Source organism: Carassius gibelio, chromosome B3 (genome assembly GCF_023724105.1).
Source record: "Carassius gibelio isolate Cgi1373 ecotype wild population from Czech Republic chromosome B3, carGib1.2-hapl.c, whole genome shotgun sequence".
Lineage (NCBI taxonomy): Eukaryota > Metazoa > Chordata > Actinopteri > Cypriniformes > Cyprinidae > Carassius > Carassius gibelio.
The window spans coordinates 41,952,222-41,974,710 of record NC_068398.1 but is presented as its reverse complement, the minus strand read 5'-3'; the positions used below and the strand labels follow the sequence as shown (position 1 = coordinate 41,974,710).

General features: G+C 54.4%; 1 protein-coding gene across 1 annotated transcript in view; it reads right to left on the bottom strand.

Moving 5' to 3' along the window:
• The window catches only part of LOC127952699 (myosin-7B-like), a 78,434-nt gene extending 56,191 nt beyond the window's left edge, over positions 1-22,243 (bottom strand). Inside the window, exons 1-4 of the mRNA XM_052551368.1 lie at positions 21,268-22,243; positions 13,654-14,097; positions 6,089-7,075; positions 1,946-4,078 (exon numbers count right to left, since the gene is read on the bottom strand). Coding sequence (XP_052407328.1) covers positions 1,946-4,078; positions 6,089-7,075; positions 13,654-14,097; positions 21,268-22,113 — 4,410 coding nt within the window. The 5' untranslated portion in view covers positions 22,114-22,243. The remainder of the gene's footprint in view (positions 1-1,945; positions 4,079-6,088; positions 7,076-13,653; positions 14,098-21,267) is intronic.
• Between the last annotated feature and the right edge of the window lie 246 nt (positions 22,244-22,489).

Below are 22,489 nucleotides of genomic sequence, written 5' to 3'. Positions count from 1 at the left end.
ATATTGTCACACACTAAATTAACACTATCAATAATCGTTACTTTGAATATCACAGTTATATCACGACACCCCTACCATGAAACATTTTAAATAGAGCCTCTTTTACTTTGTTTAAACAGTATATTTTCACAAATACGCCAGGCTTTATTCCGATTTGAAATCCACAGGTCCACAATAAGTTTTTGACCTGTAACACCTGTTAAGCTATTCCTATACAAAAACAATGGTTTAAGAATCAACGTCTCTTAGGCCCCGTCCACACGTTTCTGTGAAGAGGCACAATTTTTTTTTTTTTATCGGATAGGAATGTCATCCACACAGATCCAGTGTTTTCGGAAGGTGAAACCACAATTTTTTGAAAGCGGATCCCAGAGTGGATAAAGCTGAACACGCCATCTTTCCGGTTTCATGTGGACGTAGCCTTAGAAACATGCTGTCTTTAACATATTGCCTTAGAAGAATCACAAGAGCTTATGGAAGTATTGCTTGCACCCAAACAGTTTTCAGCATTCATGAAATGTTTCTAGAGCACCAAATCGGCATAATATAATGAATTCTGACTGGAGTAATGGCTACAGACTATTCAGCTTTGCCAAGAATAAAGTTTAATACAAAAAGTTTAAATTGGAGTCAAAAAAATAAAACCTAATTGTCCAGTACTCAGGGAGAGGAACTTACAGCACTGATGCCAGAAAGCGGTTATGAGAAAACAGGCAAATGACACCAAACAAACTTTTCAAATCAAGCAATTTTATTTATTTTTTAATTTGAGGTGGTAGAGACAGAAATTCTAAACCACATGAGCAAAAAGGGAAAACATGCCATTTGAATGAAGGAGTGGAAAAGATCTCCAGAAAATATTATGCTAAATTACCATTAACATGTCCCTGACCACAACATTGACCTTGGCCACATCCATGACAATTCCCTCGGCCGCATCCCTGTCCAGCACCGCTGCCATGTCCTGCGCCCTGGCCGCTTCCCTGAGCAGCGCCCTCACCAGCTCCTGCGCCTTGACCAGCTCCTCTTCCATGGCCGCTTCCCTGTCCAGCTCCGCTTCCATGGCCGCTTCCCTGTCCAGCTCCGCTTCCCTGTCCAGCTCCAGCGCCCTGACCGCTTCCCTGTCCAGCTCCAGCGCCCTGACCGCTTCCCTGTCCAGCTCCGCTTCCCTGTCCAGCTCCAGCGCCCTGACCGCTTCCCTGTCCAGCTCCGCTTCCCTGTCCAGCTCCAGCGCCCTGACCGCTTCCCTGTCCAGCTCCGCTTCCCTGTCCAGCTCCAGCGCCCTGACCGCTTCCCTGTCCAGCTCCGCTTCCCTGTCCAGCTCCAGCGCCCTGACCGCTTCCCTGTCCAGCTCCGCTTCCCTGTCCAGCTCCAGCGCCCTGGCCGCTTCCCTGTCCAGCCCCGCTTCCCTGTCCAGCTCCAGCGCCCTGGCCGCTTCCCTGTCCAGCCCCGCTTCCCTGACCAGCTCCAGCGCCCTGACCAGCCCCGCTTCCCTGACCAGCTCCAGCGCCCTGACCAGCCCCGCTTCCCTGACCAGCTCCAGCGCCGTGGCCACTTCCCTGTCCAGCTCCGCTTGCCTGGCCACTTCCCTGTCCAGCTCCGCTTCCCTGACCAGCTCCAGTACCCTGACCACTTCCCTGTCCAGCTCCAGTACCCTGACCACTTCCCTGTCCAGCTCCGCTTCCCTGTCCAGCTCCAGCGCCCTGACCACTTCCCTGTCCAGCTCCGCTTCCCTGTCCAGCTCCAGCGCCCTGACCGCTTCCCTGTCCAGCTCCAGCGCCCTGACCGCTTCCCTGTCCAGCTCCAGCGCCCTGACCACTTCCCTGTCCAGCTCCAGCGCCCTGTCCAGCTCCATGACCAGCTCCAGCGCCCTGTCCAGCTCCATGACCAGCTCCAGCGCCCTGACCAGCCCCGCTTCCCTGACCAGCTCCAGCGCCCTGGCCACTTCCCTGTCCAGCTCCGCTTCCCTGTCCACTTCCCTGACCAGCTCCAGCGCCCTGACCAGCTCCGCTTCCCTGGCCAGCTCCAGCGCCCTGACCTGCTCCGCTTCCCTGTCCACTTCCCTGACCAGTTCCAGCGCCCTGACCAGCTCCAGCGCCCTGTCCAGCTCCGCTTCCCTGTCCAGCTCCAGCGCCCTGGCCGCTTCCCTGTCCAGCTCCACTTCCCTGTCCAGCTCCGCTTCCCTGTCCAGCTCCAGCGCCCTGACTGCTTCCCTGTCCAGCCCCGCTTCCCTGACTAGCTCCAGCGCCCTGACCAGCCCCGCTTCCCTGACCAGCTCCAGCGCCCTGACCAGCCCCGCTTCCCTGACCAGCTCCAGCGCCCTGGCCACTTCCCTGTCCAGCTCCGCTTCCCTGTCCAGCTCCGCTTGCCTGGCCACTTCCCTGTCCAGCTCCGCTTCCCTGACCAGCTCCAGCGCCCTGACCACTTCCCTGTCCAGCTCCGCTTCCCTGTCCAGCTCCAGCGCCCTGACCACTTCCCTGTCCAGCTCCGCTTCCCTGTCCAGCTCCAGCGCCCTGACCACTTCCCTGTCCAGCTCCGCTTCCCTGTCCAGCTCCAGCGCCCTGACCGCTTCCCTGTCCAGCTCCAGCGCCCTGACCACTTCCCTGTCCAGCTCCGCTTCCCTGTCCAGCTCCAGCGCCCTGACCACTTCCCTGTCCAGCTCCGCTTCCCTGTCCAGCTCCAGCGCCCTGACCACTTCCCTGTCCAGCTCCGCTTCCCTGTCCAGCTCCAGCGCCCTAACCACTTCCCTGTCCAGCTCCGCTTCCCTGTCCAGCTCCAGCGCCCTGACCGCTTCCCTGTCCAGCTCCAGCGCCCTGACCGCTTCCCTGTCCAGCTCCGCTTCCCTGACCAGCTCCAGCGCCCTGACCGCTTCCCTGTCCAGCTCCGCTTCCCTGTCCAGCTCCAGCGCCCTGACCGCTTCCCTGTCCAGCTCCGCTTCCCTGTCCAGCTCCAGCGCCCTGACCGCTTCCCTGTCCAGCTCCGCTTCCCTGTCCAGCTCCAGCGCCCTGACCGCTTCCCTGTCCAGCTCCGCTTCCCTGTCCAGCTCCAGCGCCCTGACCGCTTCCCTGTCCAGCTCCGCTTCCCTGTCCAGCTCCAGCGCCCTGACCGCTTCCCTGTCCAGCTCCGCTTCCCTGTCCAGCTCCAGCGTCCTGGCCGCTTCCCTGTCCAGCCCCGCTTCCCTGTCCAGCTCCAGCGCCCTGGCCGCTTCCCTGTCCAGCCCCGCTTCCCTGACCAGCTCCAGCGCCCTGACCAGCCCCGCTTCCCTGACCAGCTCCAGCGCCCTGACCAGCCCCGCTTCCCTGACCAGCTCCAGCGCCGTGGCCACTTCCCTGTCCAGCCCCGCTTCCCTGACCAGCTCCAGCGCCCTGACCAGCCCCGCTTCCCTGACCAGCTCCAGCGCCCTGACCAGCCCCGCTTCCCTGTCCAGCTCCAGCGCCCTGGCCGCTTCCCTGTCCAGCCCCGCTTCCCTGACCAGCTCCAGCGCCCTGACCAGCCCCGCTTCCCTGACCAGCTCCAGCGCCCTGACCAGCCCCGCTTCCCTGACCAGCTCCAGCGCCGTGGCCACTTCCCTGTCCAGCTCCGCTTGCCTGGCCACTTCCCTGTCCAGCTCCGCTTCCCTGACCAGCTCCAGTACCCTGACCACTTCCCTGTCCAGCTCCAGTACCCTGACCACTTCCCTGTCCAGCTCCGCTTCCCTGTCCAGCTCCAGCGCCCTGACCACTTCCCTGTCCAGCTCCGCTTCCCTGTCCAGCTCCAGCGCCCTGACCGCTTCCCTGTCCAGCTCCAGCACCCTGACCGCTTCCCTGTCCAGCTCCAGCACCCTGACCACTTCCCTGTCCAGCTCCAGCGCCCTGTCCAGCTCCATGACCAGCTCCAGCGCCCTGTCCAGCTCCATGACCAGCTCCAGCGCCCTGTCCAGCTCCATGACCAGCTCCAGCGCCCTGACCAGCCCCGCTTCCCTGACCAGCTCCAGCGCCCTGGCCACTTCCCTGTCCAGCTCCGCTTCCCTGTCCACTTCCCTGACCAGCTCCAGCGCCCTGACCAGCTCCGCTTCCCTGGCCAGCTCCAGCGCCCTGACCTGCTCTGCTTCCCTGTCCACTTCCCTGACCAGTTCCAGCGCCCTGACCAGCTCCAGCGCCCTGTCCAGCTCCGCTTCCCTGTCCAGCTCCAGCGCCCTGGCCGCTTCCCTGTCCAGCTCCACTTCCCTGTCCAGCTCCGCTTCCCTGTCCAGCTCCAGCGCCCTGACTGCTTCCCTGTCCAGCCCCGCTTCCCTGACCAGCTCCAGCGCCCTGACCAGCCCCGCTTCCCTGACCAGCTCCAGCGCCCTGGCCACTTCCCTGTCCAGCTCCGCTTCCCTGTCCAGCTCCGCTTGCCTGGCCACTTCCCTGTCCAGCTCCGCTTCCCTGACCAGCTCCAGCGCCCTGACCACTTCCCTGTCCAGCTCCGCTTCCCTGTCCAGCTCCAGCGCCCTGACCACTTCCCTGTCCAGCTCCGCTTCCCTGTCCAGCTCCAGCGCCCTGACCACTTCCCTGTCCAGCTCCGCTTCCCTGTCCAGCTCCAGCGCCCTGACCACTTCCCTGTCCAGCTCCGCTTCCCTGTCCAGCTCCAGCGCCCTGACCACTTCCCTGTCCAGCTCCGCTTCCCTGTCCAGCTCCAGCGCCCTGACCGCTTCCCTGTCCAGCTCCAGCGCCCTGACCGCTTCCCTGTCCAGCTCCAGCGCCCTGACCGCTTCCCTGTCCAGCTCCAGCGCCCTGACCACTTCCCTGTCCAGCTCCGCTTCCCTGTCCAGCTCCAGCGCCCTGACCACTTCCCTGTCCAGCTCCGCTTCCCTGTCCAGCTCCAGCGCCCTGACCGCTTCCCTGTCCAGCTCCGCTTCCCTGTCCAGCTCCAGCGCCCTGACCGCTTCCCTGTCCAGCTCCGCTTCCCTGTCCAGCTCCAGCGCCCTGACCGCTTCCCTGTCCAGCTCCAGCGCCCTGACCACTTCCCTGTCCAGCTCCAGCGCCCTGACCGCTTCCCTGTCCAGCTCCAGCGCCCTGACCGCTTCCCTGTCCAGCTCCGCTTCCCTGACCAGCTCCAGCGCCCTGACCACTTCCCTGTCCAGCTCCGCTTCCCTGTCCAGCTCCAGCGCCCTGACCACTTCCCTGTCCAGCTCCGCTTCCCTGTCCAGCTCCAGCGCCCTGACCGCTTCCCTGTCCAGCTCCGCTTCCCTGTCCAGCTCCAGCGCCCTGACCGCTTCCCTGTCCAGCTCCGCTTCCCTGTCCAGCTCCAGCGCCCTGACCGCTTCCCTGTCCAGCTCCGCTTCCCTGTCCAGCTCCAGCGCCCTGACCGCTTCCCTGTCCAGCTCCGCTTCCCTGTCCAGCTCCAGCGCCCTGGCCGCTTCCCTGTCCAGCCCCGCTTCCCTGTCCAGCCCCGCTTCCCTGACCAGCTCCAGCGCCCTGACCAGCCCCGCTTCCCTGACCAGCTCCAGCGCCCTGACCAGCCCCGCTTCCCTGACCAGCTCCAGCGCCGTGGCCACTTCCCTGTCCAGCTCCGCTTGCCTGGCCACTTCCCTGTCCAGCTCCGCTTCCCTGACCAGCTCCAGTACCCTGACCACTTCCCTGTCCAGCTCCAGTACCCTGACCACTTCCCTGTCCAGCTCCAGTACCCTGTCCAGCTCCAGCGCCCTGACCACTTCCCTGTCCAGCTCCGCTTCCCTGTCCAGCTCCAGCGCCCTGACCGCTTCCCTGTCCAGCTCCAGCACCCTGACCGCTTCCCTGTCCAGCTCCAGCACCCTGACCACTTCCCTGTCCAGCTCCAGCGCCCTGTCCAGCTCCATGACCAGCTCCAGCGCCCTGTCCAGCTCCATGACCAGCTCCAGCGCCCTGTCCAGCTCCATGACCAGCTCCAGCGCCCTGTCCAGCTCCATGACCAGCTCCAGCGCCCTGTCCAGCTCCATGACCAGCTCCAGCGCCCTGACCAGCCCCGCTTCCCTGACCAGCTCCAGCGCCCTGGCCACTTCCCTGTCCAGCGCCGCTTCCCTGTCCACTTCCCTGACCAGCTCCAGCGCCCTGACCAGCTCCGCTTCCCTGGCCAGCTCCAGCGCCCTGACCTGCTCCGCTTCCCTGTCCACTTCCCTGACCAGTTCCAGCGCCCTGACCAGCTCCAGCGCCCTGTCCAGCTCCGCTTCCCTGTCCAGCTCCAGCGCCCTGGCCGCTTCCCTGTCCAGCTCCACTTCCCTGTCCAGCTCCGCTTCCCTGTCCAGCTCCAGCGCCCTGACTGCTTCCCTGTCCAGCCCCGCTTCCCTGACTAGCTCCAGCGCCCTGACCAGCCCCGCTTCCCTGACCAGCTCCAGCGCCCTGACCAGCCCCGCTTCCCTGACCAGCTCCAGCGCCCTGGCCACTTCCCTGTCCAGCTCCGCTTCCCTGTCCAGCTCCGCTTGCCTGGCCACTTCCCTGTCCAGCTCCGCTTCCCTGACCAGCTCCAGCGCCCTGACCACTTCCCTGTCCAGCTCCGCTTCCCTGTCCAGCTCCAGCGCCCTGACCACTTCCCTGTCCAGCTCCGCTTCCCTGTCCAGCTCCAGCGCCCTGACCACTTCCCTGTCCAGCTCCGCTTCCCTGTCCAGCTCCAGCGCCCTGACCACTTCCCTGTCCAGCTCCGCTTCCCTGTCCAGCTCCAGCGCCCTGACCGCTTCCCTGTCCAGCTCCAGCGCCCTGACCGCTTCCCTGTCCAGCTCCAGCGCCCTGACCGCTTCCCTGTCCAGCTCCAGCGCCCTGACCACTTCCCTGTCCAGCTCCGCTTCCCTGTCCAGCTCCAGCGCCCTGACCACTTCCCTGTCCAGCTCCGCTTCCCTGTCCAGCTCCAGCGCCCTGACCACTTCCCTGTCCAGCTCCGCTTCCCTGTCCAGCTCCAGCGCCCTAACCACTTCCCTGTCCAGCTCCGCTTCCCTGTCCAGCTCCAGCGCCCTGACCGCTTCCCTGTCCAGCTCCAGCGCCCTGACCGCTTCCCTGTCCAGCTCCAGCGCCCTGACCGCTTCCCTGTCCAGCTCCAGCGCCCTGACCAGCTCCAGCGCCCTGACCAGCCCCGCTTCCCTGACCAGCTCCAGCGCCCTGGCCACTTCCCTGTCCAGCTCCACTTCCCTGTCCAGCGCCGCTTCCCTGTCCCGCTCCGGCGCCCTGGCCATAACCGCTTCCCTGTCCCGCTCCGGCGCCCTGACCATAACCGCTTCCCTGTCCCGCTCCTGCACCCTGGCCATAACCGCTTCCCTGTCCCGCTCCTGCACCCTGGCCATAACCGCTTCCCTGGCCACTTCCCTGGCCATAACCGCTTCCCTGTCCCGCTCCGGCGCCCTGGCCATAACCGCTTCCCTGTCCCGCTCCGGCGCCCTGGCCATAACCGCTTCCCTGTCCCGCTCCGGCGCCCTGGCCATAACCGCTTCCCTGTCCCGAACCAATGCCGCTTCCCTGTCCCGCTCCGGCGCCCTGGCCATAACCGCTTCCCTGGCCACTTCCCTGGCCATAACCGCTTCCCTGTCCCAAACCAATGCCGCTACCCTGTCCCGCTCCGGCGCCCTGGCCATAACCGCTTCCCTGGCCATAACCGCTTCCCTGGCCATAACCGCTTCCCTGTCCCGCTCCTGCACCCTGGCCATAACCGCTTCCCTGGCCACTTCCCTGGCCATAACCGCTTCCCTGTCCCGAACCAATGCCGCTTCCCTGTCCCGCTCCTGCACCCTGGCCATAACCGCTTCCCTGGCCACTTCCCTGGCCATAACCGCTTCCCTGTCCCAAACCAATGCCGCTACCCTGTCCCGCTCCGGCGCCCTGGCCATAACCGCTTCCCTGTCCCGCTCCGGCGCCCTGGCCATAACCGCTTCCCTGTCCGGCGCCCTGACCAGAGCCGCTTCCTTGACAACTTGCCTGACCTCTTTCCTGACCACGTGGTTCACTGCATGCAAAGCCACCGGTGGTTGGGCAACATTTCTGTTTGTCAGGACACTGGCCATCATGGAAACAGCTTTTAGCACACAGTGGAATCATTTCCGGTATGGGACACTGACCCGGCTTCACTGCGTGAACACAGATAGTCAGCTTTAGTTTGTGCTTATGGACCAGGGATCCTCAAATCATACAACAAAACCTTCAAAGCATGAATAGCAATTTTACCTACAGAATGAATATATTCCAAGACAGTGGTTCTCAATTCTAGCCCTTTGCTCTGCACATTTTGCATGTCTCCCTTATTTAACACACCTGATCGAGATCATCAACTTGTTAGTCAAGTTCATGGATCGCACTCCTGACAAGCTGATGATCACAATCAAGCATTTTAAATAGGGGGGGTTGGACATGCAAAGTGTGCAGGACAGGGGGTCCCCAGGACTGGAACCACTGTTCGAAGTATTCTTTATTTTGTAAAGCCATCCTGTCCTTAAAACCATCCTAAGGGATGAATTCAAGCTGACTTTAGGGGACGACAACAAAAAGGCAAAGTCTCTGCTTAGAACTTACATTGAATTCAGTGCGTTACGTGTATGTGGGTTTTTTTTTAGCCTTAACATGCATTATTAACTGAAACTCACTGAAAACGGGCAGCACGCAAACAGGCCCACAGTCAAATCGACAGCATTTGTGCCCTCCAGGGCAGTCTTCATCAGAGGAACACCCTCGATGGGACGGCACGACCGTCAGCCTCGCCGGACAGAAACCGTCCACTAGAGAATTCAAAAGGATCATTAGGGGAGGCCAGGGAGTGCGGTTTCAGGATTTGTAAATCTGGGGTTTGCGCAATGGGTCTCAAACCAAAATACAAACATTATACATATTTGTCTGCTTCAAATCAAAAGGGTTTTAAATCCTACTACTCATTCATAAACCGTTGATTACTTTCAAAGTCTGAGGGTCACTAATTTCTGCATTTTTTCAGGTTCTGTAATGAAATTAACATCTTTTCACCTGTGGTTCGTCTTTGAATAGCATGAGTTATGCTCAAGTATCCGAACAGACACAAAAAAACAGCAGTCAACGAGAAACACACTCGAGCCGTCATCGTCCCAGCCTGCGATCTCTGCTGGAAAATGCACTGAATTGATGCGTCAGGATAAACAGACAGCAAAGCGCACAAAACTAAAACGAATAAGTGTTGCTGCAAAATCAACCTCTGTAAAATGGGGTTTTAAAGATCCAAGGAAAACAGTTCAGTTCCAACCCTGATCAAACTCACCTGCCTGTAGCTTTCTAGTAATCTGAAATGTCTTGATTAGCTTGTGCAGGTGTGTTTGATTGGGGTTAGACCAGGGGCATGTTCAAGTTCAAAACGGTGCGCAACGTTTTGCTACGGTTTCCGGGTTGAACGTCATGTTTCCTGGAAACGGTGTGCAACGGGGTTTGAGATGAGTTTTTTCTCTTGTTTGGTGGGTGTGTCAGAACTGCAGTCCAATCAGCAGCAACATGTATACAAAGCACGCGGAATTAAAGTGAACTCGCACAATGGCTTCAAGGAAAATAATGTACAAATGTGTTCGTTGCAGCTCGGTATACGTAACAACTGAGGATATTAGAAGACATGTTTGTCATAAGTTTTATTGTAAAAATATAGCATATCAACATAATGATGTAGTTGTTTATATTTTTAGCTTCATTGCAAGTGAATGACATTTGGTATAGAAATAAACAATGGTAATTATGCTTTTCCTAAAAATGAGAAAGAAAATACAGGGTATTAAAACCGTATGAACTACAAATAAAGTCAGTATGTGAGGCTAAATAGATGGCTCCGAAAATTCTTCACAAAGAACACAAATAATGGCCTTCTCAGCTGCCATAGTTGCAACTCTTGCGTCATCAGAACAGTGTGTTCAACGCATCACCGTTTCTGTTTAAAAAACCTTGTGCAACGTTTTGTTGGGGCTGAACGCAGCCCAGCTGAATGCTGCGTTCTAGACATGTCATAAATTAAGCTAGCCTAATTACGAGAGGATTGTGCATTTCTATGGCGACACTATCAACTGCAAAATGAATAGGTGTGCTCAACTTCATGCAGCGCTGCGCAGACCGAGAATTCTTCTTCTTTTCTTAAAATTGTCCAGAACAAAATTTACAACAGTAATGCACAAAAGTATGCAGACCATTTATTCAGTAATCAACAACTGTATACTCCAAAAAAACAAAAAAAAAATGCATTACAAGCCTTGTATGCTTTTTTATTAATGTTCACCAAACTGGTGCATTAGTCCTAAAGTCTCCTGAAGAAAATGTATGAAATTTGGATTGGATCCTGACCTTATATGTAAAATTTTTCCAAAATAATAAAAATGTACAAGAAAAGTTATCACATTCATTTCAACACATTCGTATCAAAATTCTTTAACTTGAATGTAATACGTTTTCTTTTTCATTACATTTTGCACATCCACCCAAAAAAAAAAAAAAATTAAATTGCATACAATTACAAAAAAATTACAATATACATGGGTAATATATACTCCTTTTCCATTGAGCAAACGAATCGCAGGGATAATCAAGATCCAGATCTCTAACACACTTTAGCCACATGTACCATGAAATAGGGCTGTCAAGATATTTTTTTTTTTTTTATATCACGATTATTGTGGCCTCGATACTGTGATATCTATAGAAACCTTGTGGGGGGAAAAAGATAGTCACATTTTTTTTACTTTGTTTATTGAGTTTTTCTTTTTCACCCAACGAACAAGGATAAATGCAGGACACAAGACTGACTTTCTCCATCATCTTTGAAGCTCCTATGAAATAAGAGAGAAAATACTGCCAAGTTCAACAGTATGATGAATAAATATTAATGGTAACACTTTACAATAAGATGTTTTGTTAACATTAACGTATTAACTAACACGAATGAACGGTGAACAATACATTACTCAATTTATTAATCTTTGTTAAAGTTAATAAATATAGAGTCATTCATGTTAGTTCACAGTACTTTAATGTTTACAAACACAACTTGAGATTTTAATAATGCATAATGCTGAGATGAACATGAACTAAGATTAATAAATGCGGTGGAAATATTGTTCAATATTATGTTATTTATATATGTTAACTAATGAACCTTATTGAAGAATGACTGCATATGAGGCATTAAGTGCATGGCACTGCGATCAACTTAACATTTTACAAGTTTAATGTAGTAATGTGTTTGCTCAGTTTTTCAAGATCAGTTTTAATCAAGTAACTGTTAATAGTTTTGAACAACGAAATAAAGTGTGACTACGCACATGATTACAAATACAAAAACGAGTAACGAAAATGTGGTACTGATTAAATAATCACCCTTTACTTAAATGTATGAACACAGAAAACCGCTGTTAACAGGTTAATATAACATTTCCCAGTCTAGGACTAGCAAAATAAGGGCAATTTACTCTGATGAACTCGACTCTCCTCAGAGTGGCTGCGTCGTCTTCTTGTGTGACAGGTGTCAGCGTTAAGGCACAATACTGCCGCCTGGGAGCTCAACCAGGTTGTGGCGCTGGAGTATTTACATGTGGGGTTATCATAAGAGAACGGTTCATTTTAAATATTGGGGTTGTTGCCAATACCGGTATATTGTCACACACTAAATTAACACTATCAATAATCGTTACTTTGAATATCACAGTTATATCACGACACCCCTACCATGAAACATTTTAAATAGAGCCTCTTTTACTTTGTTTAAACAGTATATTTTCACAAATACGCCAGGCTTTATTCCGATTTGAAATCCACAGGTCCACAATAAGTTTTTGACCTGTAACACCTGTTAAGCTATTCCTATACAAAAACAATGGTTTAAGAATCAACGTCTCTTAGGCCCCGTCCACACGTTTCTGTGAAGAGGCACAATTTTTTTTTTTTTATCGGATAGGAATGTCATCCACACAGATCCAGTGTTTTCGGAAGGTGAAACCACAATTTTTTGAAAGCGGATCCCAGAGTGGATAAAGCTGAACACGCCATCTTTCCGGTTTCATGTGGACGTAGCCTTAGAAACATGCTGTCTTTAACATATTGCCTTAGAAGAATCACAAGAGCTTATGGAAGTATTGCTTGCACCCAAACAGTTTTCAGCATTCATGAAATGTTTCTAGAGCACCAAATCGGCATAATATAATGAATTCTGACTGGAGTAATGGCTACAGACTATTCAGCTTTGCCAAGAATAAAGTTTAATACAAAAAGTTTAAATTGGAGTCAAAAAAATAAAACCTAATTGTCCAGTACTCAGGGAGAGGAACTTACAGCACTGATGCCAGAAAGCGGTTATGAGAAAACAGGCAAATGACACCAAACAAACTTTTCAAATCAAGCAATTTTATTTTTTTTTTAATTTGAGGTGGTAGAGACAGAAATTCTAAACCACATGAGCAAAAAGGGAAAACATGCCATTTGAATGAAGGAGTGGAAAAGATCTCCAGAAAATATTATGCTAAATTACCATTAACATGTCCCTGACCACAACATTGACCTTGGCCACATCCATGACAATTCCCTCGGCCGCATCCCTGTCCAGCACCGCTGCCATGTCCTGCGCCCTGGCCGCTTCCCTGAGCAGCGCCCTCACCAGCTCCTGCGCCTTGACCAGCTCCTCTTCCATGGCCGCTTCCCTGTCCAGCTCCGCTTCCATGGCCGCTTCCCTGTCCAGCTCCGCTTCCATGGCCGCTTCCCTGTCCAGCTCCGCTTCCCTGTCCAGCTCCAGCGCCCTGACCGCTTCCCTGTCCAGCTCCAGCGCCCTGACCGCTTCCCTGTCCAGCTCCAGCGCCCTGACCGCTTCCCTGTCCAGCTCCAGCGCCCTGACCGCTTCCCTGTCCAGCTCCGCTTCCATGGCCGCTTCCCTGTCCAGCTCCGCTTCCCTGTCCAGCTCCAGCGCCCTGACCGCTTCCCTGTCCAGCTCCAGCGCCCTGACCGCTTCCCTGTCCAGCTCCAGCGCCCTGACCGCTTCCCTGTCCAGCTCCAGCGCCCTGACCGCTTCCCTGTCCAGCTCCGCTTCCCTGTCCAGCTCCAGCACCCTGACCGCTTCCCTGTCCAGCTCCGCTTCCCTGTCCAGCTCCAGCGCCCTGGCCGCTTCCCTGTCCAGCTCCGCTTCCCTGTCCAGCTCCAGCGCCCTGGCCGCTTCCCTGTCCAGCTCCGCTTCCCTGTCCAGCTCCAGCGCCCTGACCGCTTCCCTGTCCAGCCCCGCTTCCCTGACCAGCTCCAGCGCCCTGACCAGCCCCGCTTCCCTGACCAGCTCCAGCGCCGTGGCCACTTCCCTGTCCAGCTCCGCTTCCCTGACCAGCTCCAGTACCCTGACCGCTTCCCTGTCCAGCTCCAGTACCCTGACCACTTCCCTGTCCAGCTCCGCTTCCCTGTCCAACTCCAGCGCCCTGACCACTTCCCTGTCCAGCTCCGCTTCCCTGTCCAGCTCCAGCGCCCTGACCGCTTCCCTGTCCAGCTCCAGCGCCCTGACCGCTTCCCTGTCCAGCTCCAGCGCCCTGACCGCTTCCCTGTCCAGCTCCAGCGCCCTGTCCAGCTCCATGACCAGCTCCAGCGCCCTGTCCAGCTCCATGACCAGCTCCAGCGCCCTGTCCAGCTCCGCTTCCCTGACCAGCCCCAGCGCCCTGACCAGCTCCAGCGCCCTGACCAGCCCCGCTTCCCTGACCAGCTCCAGCGCCCTGGCCACTTCCCTGTCCAGCTCCGCTTCCCTGTCCACTTCCCTGACCAGCTCCAGCGCCCTGACCAGCTCCGCTTCCCTGGCCAGCTCCAGCGCCCTGACCTGCTCCGCTTCCCTGTCCACTTCCCTGACCAGTTCCAGCGCCCTGACCAGCTCCAGCGCCCTGTCCAGCTCCGCTTCCCTGTCCAGCTCCAGCGCCCTGGCCGCTTCCCTGTCCAGCTCCAGCGCCCTGGCCGCTTCCCTGTCCAGCTCCAGCGCCCTGGCCGCTTCCCTGTCCAGCTCCACTTCCCTGTCCAGCTCCGCTTCCCTGTCCAGCTCCAGCGCCCTGACCGCTTCCCTGTCCAGCCCCGCTTCCCTGACCAGCTCCAGCGCCCTGACCAGCCCCGCTTCCCTGACCAGCTCCAGCGCCCTGACCAGCTCCAGCGCCCTGACCAGCCCCGCTTCCCTGACCAGCTCCAGCGCCCTGACCAGCCCCGCTTCCCTGACCAGCTCCAGCGCCCTGGCCACTTCCCTGACCAGCTCCAGCGCCCTGGCCACTTCCCTGACCAGCTCCGCTTCCCTGTCCAGCTCCGCTTGCCTGGCCACTTCCCTGTCCAGCTCCGCTTCCCTGACCAGCTCCAGCGCCCTGACCACTTCCCTGTCCAGCTCCGCTTCCCTGTCCAGCTCCAGCGCCCTGACCACTTCCCTGTCCAGCTCCGCTTCCCTGTCCAGCTCCAGAGCCCTGACCACTTCCCTGTCCAGCTCCGCTTCCCTGTCCAGCTCCAGCGCCCTGACCGCTTCCCTGTCCAGCTCCAGCGCCCTGACCGCTTCCCTGTCCAGCTCCGCTTCCCTGTCCAGCTCCAAGACCAGCTCCAGCGCCCTGTCCAGCCCCGCTTCCCTGACCAGCTCCAGCGCCCTGACCAGCCCCGCTTCCCTGACCAGCTCCAGCGCCCTGACCAGCCCCGCTTCCCTGACCAGCTCCAGCGCCCTGGCCACTTCCCTGTCCAGCGCCACTTCCCTGTCCAGCGCCACTTCCCTGTCCAGCGCCACTTCCCTGTCCAGCGCCACTTCCCTGTCCCGCTCCGGCGCCCTGGCCATAACCGCTTCCCTGTCCCGCTCCGGCGCCCTGGCCATAACCGCTTCCCTGGCCACTTCCCTGACCAGCTCCACTTCCCTGTCCCGCTCCGGCGCCCTGGCCATAACCGCTTCCCTGTCCCGCTCCGGCGGCCTGACCATAACCGCTTCCCTGTCCCGCTCCTGCACCCTGGCCATAACCGCTTCCCTGGCCACTTCCCTGGCCATAACCGCTTCCCTGTCCCGCTCCGGCGCCCTGGCCATAACCGCTTCCCTGGCCACTTCCCTGACCAGCTCCGCTTCCCTGTCCCGCTCCGGCGCCCTGGCCATAACCGCTTCCCTGTCCCGCTCCTGCACCCTGGCCATAACCGCTTCCCTGGCCACTTCCCTGGCCATAACCGCTTCCCTGTCCCGCTCCGGCGCCCTGGCCATAACCGCTTCCCTGTCCCGCTCCGGCGCCCTGGCCATAACCGCTTCCCTGTCCCGCTCCGGCGCCCTGGCCATAACCGCTTCCCTGTCCCGCTCCGGCGCCCTGGCCATAACCGCTTCCCTGTCCCGCTCCGGCGCCCTGGCCATAACCGCTTCCCTGTCCCAAACCAATGCCGCTTCCCTGTCCCGCTCCGGCGCCCTGGCCATAACCGCTTCCCTGGCCACTTCCCTGGCCATAACCGCTTCCCTGTCCCAAACCAATGCCGCTACCCTGTCCCGCTCCGGCGCCCTGGCCATAACCGCTTCCCTGGCCATAACCGCTTCCCTGTCCCGCTCCTGCACCCTGGCCATAACCGCTTCCCTGGCCACTTCCCTGGCCATAACCGCTTCCCTGTCCCGAACCAATGCCGCTTCCCTGTCCCGCTCCTGCACCCTGGCCATAACCGCTTCCCTGGCCACTTCCCTGGCCATAACCGCTTCCCTGGCCACTTCCCTGGCCATAACCGCTTCCCTGTCCCAAACCAATGCCGCTTCCCTGTCCCGCTCCGGCGCCCTGGCCATAACCGCTTCCCTGTCCCAAACCAATGCCGCTTCCCTGTCCCGCTCCGGCGCACTGGCCATAACCGCTTCCCTGGCCACTTCCCTGGCCATAACCGCTTCCCTGTCCCAAACCAATGCCGCTACCCTGTCCCGCTCCGGCGCCCTGGCCATAACCGCTTCCCTGGCCATAACCGCTTCCCTGTCCCGCTCCTGCACCCTGGCCATAACCGCTTCCCTGGCCACTTCCCTGGCCATAACCGCTTCCCTGTCCCGAACCAATGCCGCTTCCCTGTCCCGCTCCTGCACCCTGGCCATAACCGCTTCCCTGGCCACTTCCCTGGCCATAACCGCTTCCCTGGCCACTTCCCTGGCCATAACCGCTTCCCTGTCCGGCGCCCTGGCCATAACCGCTTCCCTGTCCGGCGCCCTGACCAGAGCCGCTTCCTTGACAACTTGCCTGACCTCTTTCCTGACCACGTGGTTCACTGCATGCAAAGCCACCGGTGGTTGGGCAACATTTCTGTGTGTCAGGACACTGGCCATCATGGAAACAGCTTTTAGCACACAGTGGAATCATTTCCGGTATGGGACACTGACCCGGCTTCACTGCGTGAACACAGATAGTCAGCTTTAGTTTGTGCTTATGGACCAGGGATCCTCAAATCATACAACAAAACCTTCAAAGCATGAATAGCAATTTTACCTACAGAATGAATATATTCCAAGACAGTGGTTCTCAATTCTAGCCCTTTGCTCTGCACATTTTGCATGTCTCCCTTATTTAACACACCTGATCGAGATCATCAACTTGTTAGTCAAGTTCATGGATCGCACTCCTGACAAGCTGATGATCACAATCAGGCATTTTAAATAGGGGGGGTTGGACATGCAACGTGTGCAGGACAGGGGGTCCCCAGGACTGGAACCACTGTTCGAAGTATTCTTTATTTTGTAAAGCCATCCTGTCCTTAAAACCATCCTAAGGGATGAATTCAAGCTGACTTTAGGGGACGACAACAAAAAGGCAAAGTCTCTGCTTAGAACTTACATTGAATTCAGTGCGTTACGTGTATGTGGGGGTTTTTTTAGCCTTAACATGCATTATTAACTGAAACTCACTGAAAACGGGCAGCACGCAAACAGGCCCACAGTCAAATCGACAGCATTTGTGCCCTCCAGGGCAGTCTTCATCAGAGGAACACCCTCGATGGGACGGCACGACCGTCAGCCTCGCCGGACAGAAACCGTCCACTAGAGAATTCAAAAGGATCATTAGGGGAGGCCAGGGAGTGCGGTTTCAGGATTTGTAAATCTGGGGTTTGCGCAATGGGTCTCAAACCAAAATACAAACATTATACATATTTGTCTGCTTCAAATCAAAAGGGTTTTAAATCCTACTACTCATTCATAAACCGTTGATTACTTTCAAAGTCTGAGGGTCACTAATTTCTGCATTTTTTCAGGTTCTGTAATGAAATTAACATCTTTTCACCTGTGGTTCGTCTTTGAATAGCATGAGTTCTGCTCAAGTATCCGAACAGACACAAAAAAACAGCAGTCAACGAGAAACACACTCGAGCCGTCATCGTCCCAGCCTGCGATCTCTGCTGGAAAATGCACTGAATTGATGCGTCAGGATAAACAGACAGCAAAGCGCACAAAACTAAAACGAATAAGTGTTGCTGCAAAATCAACCTCTGTAAAATGGGGTTTTAAAGATCCAAGGAAAACAGTTCAGTTCCAACCCTGATCAAACTCACCTGCCTGTAGCTTTCTAGTAATCTGAAATGTCTTGATTAGCTTGTGCAGGTGTGTTTGATTGGGGTTAGACCAGGGGCATGTTCAAGTTCAAAACGGTGCGCAACGTTTTGCTACGGTTTCCGGGTTGAACGTCATGTTTCCTGGAAACGGTGTGCAACGGGGTTTGAGATGAGTTTTTTCTCTTGTTTGGTGGGTGTGTCAGAACTGCAGTCCAATCAGCAGCAACATGTATACAAAGCACGCGGAATTAAAGTGAACTCGCACAATGGCTTCAAGGAAAATAATGTACAAATGTGTTCGTTGCAGCTCGGTATACGTAACAAATGAGGATATTAGAAGACATGTTTGTCATAAGTTTTATTGTAAAAATATAGCATATCAACATAATGATGTAGTTGTTTATATTTTTAGCTTCATTGCAAGTGAATGACATTTGGTATAGAAATAAACAATGGTAATTATGCTTTTCCTAAAAATGAGAAAGAAAATACAGGGTATTAAAACCGTATGAACTACAAATAAAGTCAGTATGTGAGGCTAAATAGATGGCTCCGAAAATTCTTCACAAAGAACACAAATAATGGCCTTCTCAGCTGCCATAGTTGCAACTCTTGCGTCATCAGAACAGTGTGTTCAACGCATCACCGTTTCTGTTTTAAAAAAAAAAACCTTGTGCAACGTTTTGTTGGGGCTGAACGCAGCCCAGCTGAATGCTGCGTTCTAGACATGTCATAAATTAAGCTAGCCTAATTACGAGAGGATTGTGCATTTCTATGGCGACACTATCAACTGCAAAATGAATAGGTGTGCTCAACTTCATGCAGCGCTGCGCAGACCGAGAATTCTTCTTCTTTTCTTAAAATTGTCCAGAACAAAATTTACAACAGTAATGCACAAAAGTATGCAGACCATTTATTCAGTAATCAACAACTGTATACTCCAAAAAAAAAAAAAAAAAATGCATTACAAGCCTTGTATGCTTTTTTATTAATGTTCACCAAACTGGTGCATTAGTCCTAAAGTCTCCTGAAGAAAATGTATGAAATTTGGATTGGATCCTGACCTTATATGTAAAATTTTTCCAAAATAATAAAAATGTACAAGAAAAGTTATCACATTCATTTCAACACATTCGTATCAAAATTCTTTAACTTGAATGTAATACGTTTTCTTTTTCATTACATTTTGCACATCCACCCCAAAAAAAAAAAAAAATTAAATTGCATACAATTACAAAAAAATTACAATATACATGGGTAATATATACTCCTTTTCCATTGAGCAAACGAATCGCAGGGATAATCAAGATCCAGATCTCTAACACACTTTAGCCACATGTACCATGAAATAGGGCTGTCAAGATATTTTTTTTTTTTTATATCACGATTATTGTGGCCTCAATACTGTGATATCTATAGAAACTTTGTGGGGGGAAAAAGATAGTCACATTTTTTTTACTTTGTTTATTGAGTTTTTCTTTTTCACCCAACGAACAAGGATAAATGCAGGACACAAGACTGACTTTCTCCATCATCTTTGAAGCTCCTATGAAATAAGAGAGAAAATACTGCCAAGTTCAACAGTATGATGAATAAATATTAATGGTAACACTTTACAATAAGATGTTTTGTTAACATTAACGTATTAACTAACACGAATGAACGGTGAACAATACATTACTCAATTTATTAATCTTTGTTAAAGTTAATAAATATAGAGTCATTCATGTTAGTTCACAGTACTTTAATGTTTACAAACACAACTTGAGATTTTAATAATGCATAATGCTGAGATTAACATGAACTAAGATTAATAAATGCGGTGGAAATATTGTTCAATATTATGTTATTTATATATGTTAACTAATGTAATTAACTAATGTTAACTAATGAACCTTATTGAAGAATGACTGCATATGAGGCATTAAGTGCATGGCACTGCGATCAACTCAACATTTTACAAGTTTAATGTAGTAATGTGTTTGCTCAGTTTTTCAAGATCAGTTTTAATCAAGTAACTGTTAATAGTTTTGAACAACGAAATAAAGTGTGACTACGCACATGATTACAAATACAAAAACGAGTAACGAAAATATGGTACTGATTAAATAATCACCCTTTACTTAAATGTATGAACACAGAAAACCGCTGTTAACAGGTTAATATAACATTTCCCAGTCTAGGACTAGCAAAATAAGGGCAATTTACTCTGATGAACTCGACTCTCCTCAGAGTGGCTGCGTCGTCTTCTTGTGTGACAGGTGTCAGCGTTAAGGCACAATACTGCCGCCTGGGAGCTCAACCAGGTTGTGGCGCTGGAGTATTTACATGTGGGGTTATCATAAGAGAACGGTTCATTTTAAATATTGGGGTTTTTGCCAATACCGGTATATTGTCACACACTAAATTAACACTATCAATAATCGTTACTTTGAATATCACAGTTATATCGCGACACCCCTACCATGAAACATTTTAAATAGAGCCTCTTTTACTTTGTTTAAACAGTATATTTTCACAAATACGCCAGGCTTTATTCCGATTTGAAATCCACAGGTCCACAATAAGTTTTTGACCTGTAACACCTGTTAAGCTATTCCTATACAAAAACAATGGTTTAAGAATCAACGTCTCTTAGGCCCCGTCCACACGTTTCTGTGAAGAGGCACAATTTTTTTTTTTTATCGGATAGGAATGTCATCCACACAGATCCAGTGTTTTCGGAAGGTGAAACCACAATTTTTTGAAAGCGGATCCCAGAGTGGATAAAGCTGAACACGCCATCTTTCCGGTTTCATGTGGACGTAGCCTTAGAAACATGCTGTCTTTAACATATTGCCTTAGAAGAATCACAAGAGCTTATGGAAGTATTGCTTGCACCCAAACAGTTTTCAGCATTCATGAAATGTTTCTAGAGCACCATATCGGCATAATATAATGAATTCTGACTGGAGTAATGGCTACAGACTATTCAGCTTTGCCAAGAATAAAGTTTAATACAAAAAGTTTAAATTGGAGTCAAAAAAATGAAACCTAATTGTCCAGTACTCAGGGAGAGGAACTTACAGCACTGATGCCAGAAAGCGGTTATGAGAAAACAGGCAAATGACACCAAACAAACTTTTCAAATCAAGCAATTTTATTTTTTTTTTAATTTGAGGTGGTAGAGACAGAAATTCTAAACCACATGAGCAAAAAGGGAAAACATGCCATTTGAATGAAGGAGTGGAAAAGATCTCCAGAAAATATTATGCTAAATTACCATTAACATGTCCCTGACCACAACATTGACCTTGGCCACATCCATGACAATTCCCTCGGCCGCATCCCTGTCCAGCACCGCTGCCATGTCCTGCGCCCTGGCCGCTTCCCTGAGCAGCGCCCTCACCAGCTCCTGCGCCTTGACCAGCTCCTCTTCCATGGCCGCTTCCCTGTCCAGCTCCTCTTCCATGGCCGCTTCCCTGTCCAGCTCCTCTTCCATGGCCGCTTCCCTGTCCAGCTCCGCTTCCATGGCCGCTTCCCTGTCCAGCTCCGCTTCCATGGCCGCTTCCCTGTCCAGCTCCGCTTCCCTGTCCAGCTCCAGCGCCCTGACCGCTTCCCTGTCCAGCTCCGCTTCCCTGTCCAGCTCCAGCGCCCCGACCGCTTCCCTGTCCAGCTCCAGCGCCCTGACCACTTCCCTGTCCAGCTCCACTTCCCTGTCCAGCTCCATGACCAGCTCCAGCGCCCTGTCCAGCTCCGCTTCCCTGACCAGCTCCGCTTCCCTGACCAGCCCCGCTTCCCTGACCAGCTCCAGCGCCCTGACCAGCCCCGCTTCCCTGACCAGCTCCAGCGCCCTGGCCACTTCCCTGTCCAGCTCCGCTTCCCTGTCCACTTCCCTGACCAGCTCCAGCGCCCTGACCAGCTCCGCTTCCCTGGCCAGCTCCAGCGCCCTGACCTGCTCCGCTTCCCTGTCCAGCTCCAGCGCCCTGGCCGCTTCCCTGTCCAGCTCCGCTTCCCTGTCCAGCTCCGCTTCCCTGTCCAGCTCCAGCGCCCTGACCGCTTCCCTGTCCAGCCCCGCTTCCCTGACCAGCTCCAGCGCCCTGACCAGCCCCGCTTCCCTGACCAGCTCCAGCGCCCTGACCAGCCCCGCTTCCCTGACCAGCTCCAGCGCCCTGGCCACTTCCCTGTCCAGCTCCGCTTCCCTGTCCAGCTCCCTGTCCAGCTCCGCTTGCCTGGCCGCTTCCCTGTCCAGCTCCAGCGCCCTGACCGCTTCCCTGTCCAGCTCCAGCGCCCTGACCGCTTCCCTGTCCAGCTCCACTTCCCTGTCCAGCTCCATGACCAGCTCCAGCGCCCTGTCCAGCTCCGCTTCCCTGACCAGCTCCAGCGCCCTGACCAGCCCCGCTTCCCTGACCAGCTCCAGCGCCCTGACCAGCCCCGCTTCCCTGTCCAGCTCCAGCGCCCTGACCACTTCCCTGTCCAGCTCCAGCGCCCTGACCACTTCCCTTTCCAGCTCCAGCGCCCTGACCACTTCCCTGTCCAGCTCCGCTTCCCTGTCCAGCTCCAGCGCCCTGACCACTTCCCTGTCCAGCTCCGCTTCCCTGTCCAGCTCCGCTTTCCTGTCCAGCTCCAGCGCCCTGACCGCTTCCCTGTCCAGCTCCAGCGCCCTGACCGCTTCCCTGTCCAGCTCCACTTCCCTGTCCAGCTCCATGACCAGCTCCAGCGCCCTGTCCAGCTCCGCTTCCCTGACCAGCTCCAGCGCCCTGACCAGCCCCGCTTCCCTGACCAGCTCCAGCGCCCTGACCAGCCCCGCTTCCCTGTCCAGCTCCAGCGCCCTGACCACTTCCCTGTCCAGCTCCAGCGCCCTGACCACTTCCCTGTCCAGCTCCAGCGCCCTGACCACTTCCCTGTCCAGCTCCGCTTCCCTGTCCAGCTCCAGCGCCCTGACCACTTCCCTGTCCAGCTCCGCTTCCCTGTCCAGCTCCGCTTCCCTGTCCAGCTCCAGCGCCCTGACCGCTTCCCTGTCCAGCCCCGCTTCCCTGACCAGCTCCAGCGCCCTGACCAGCTCCAGCGCCCTGACTAGCCCC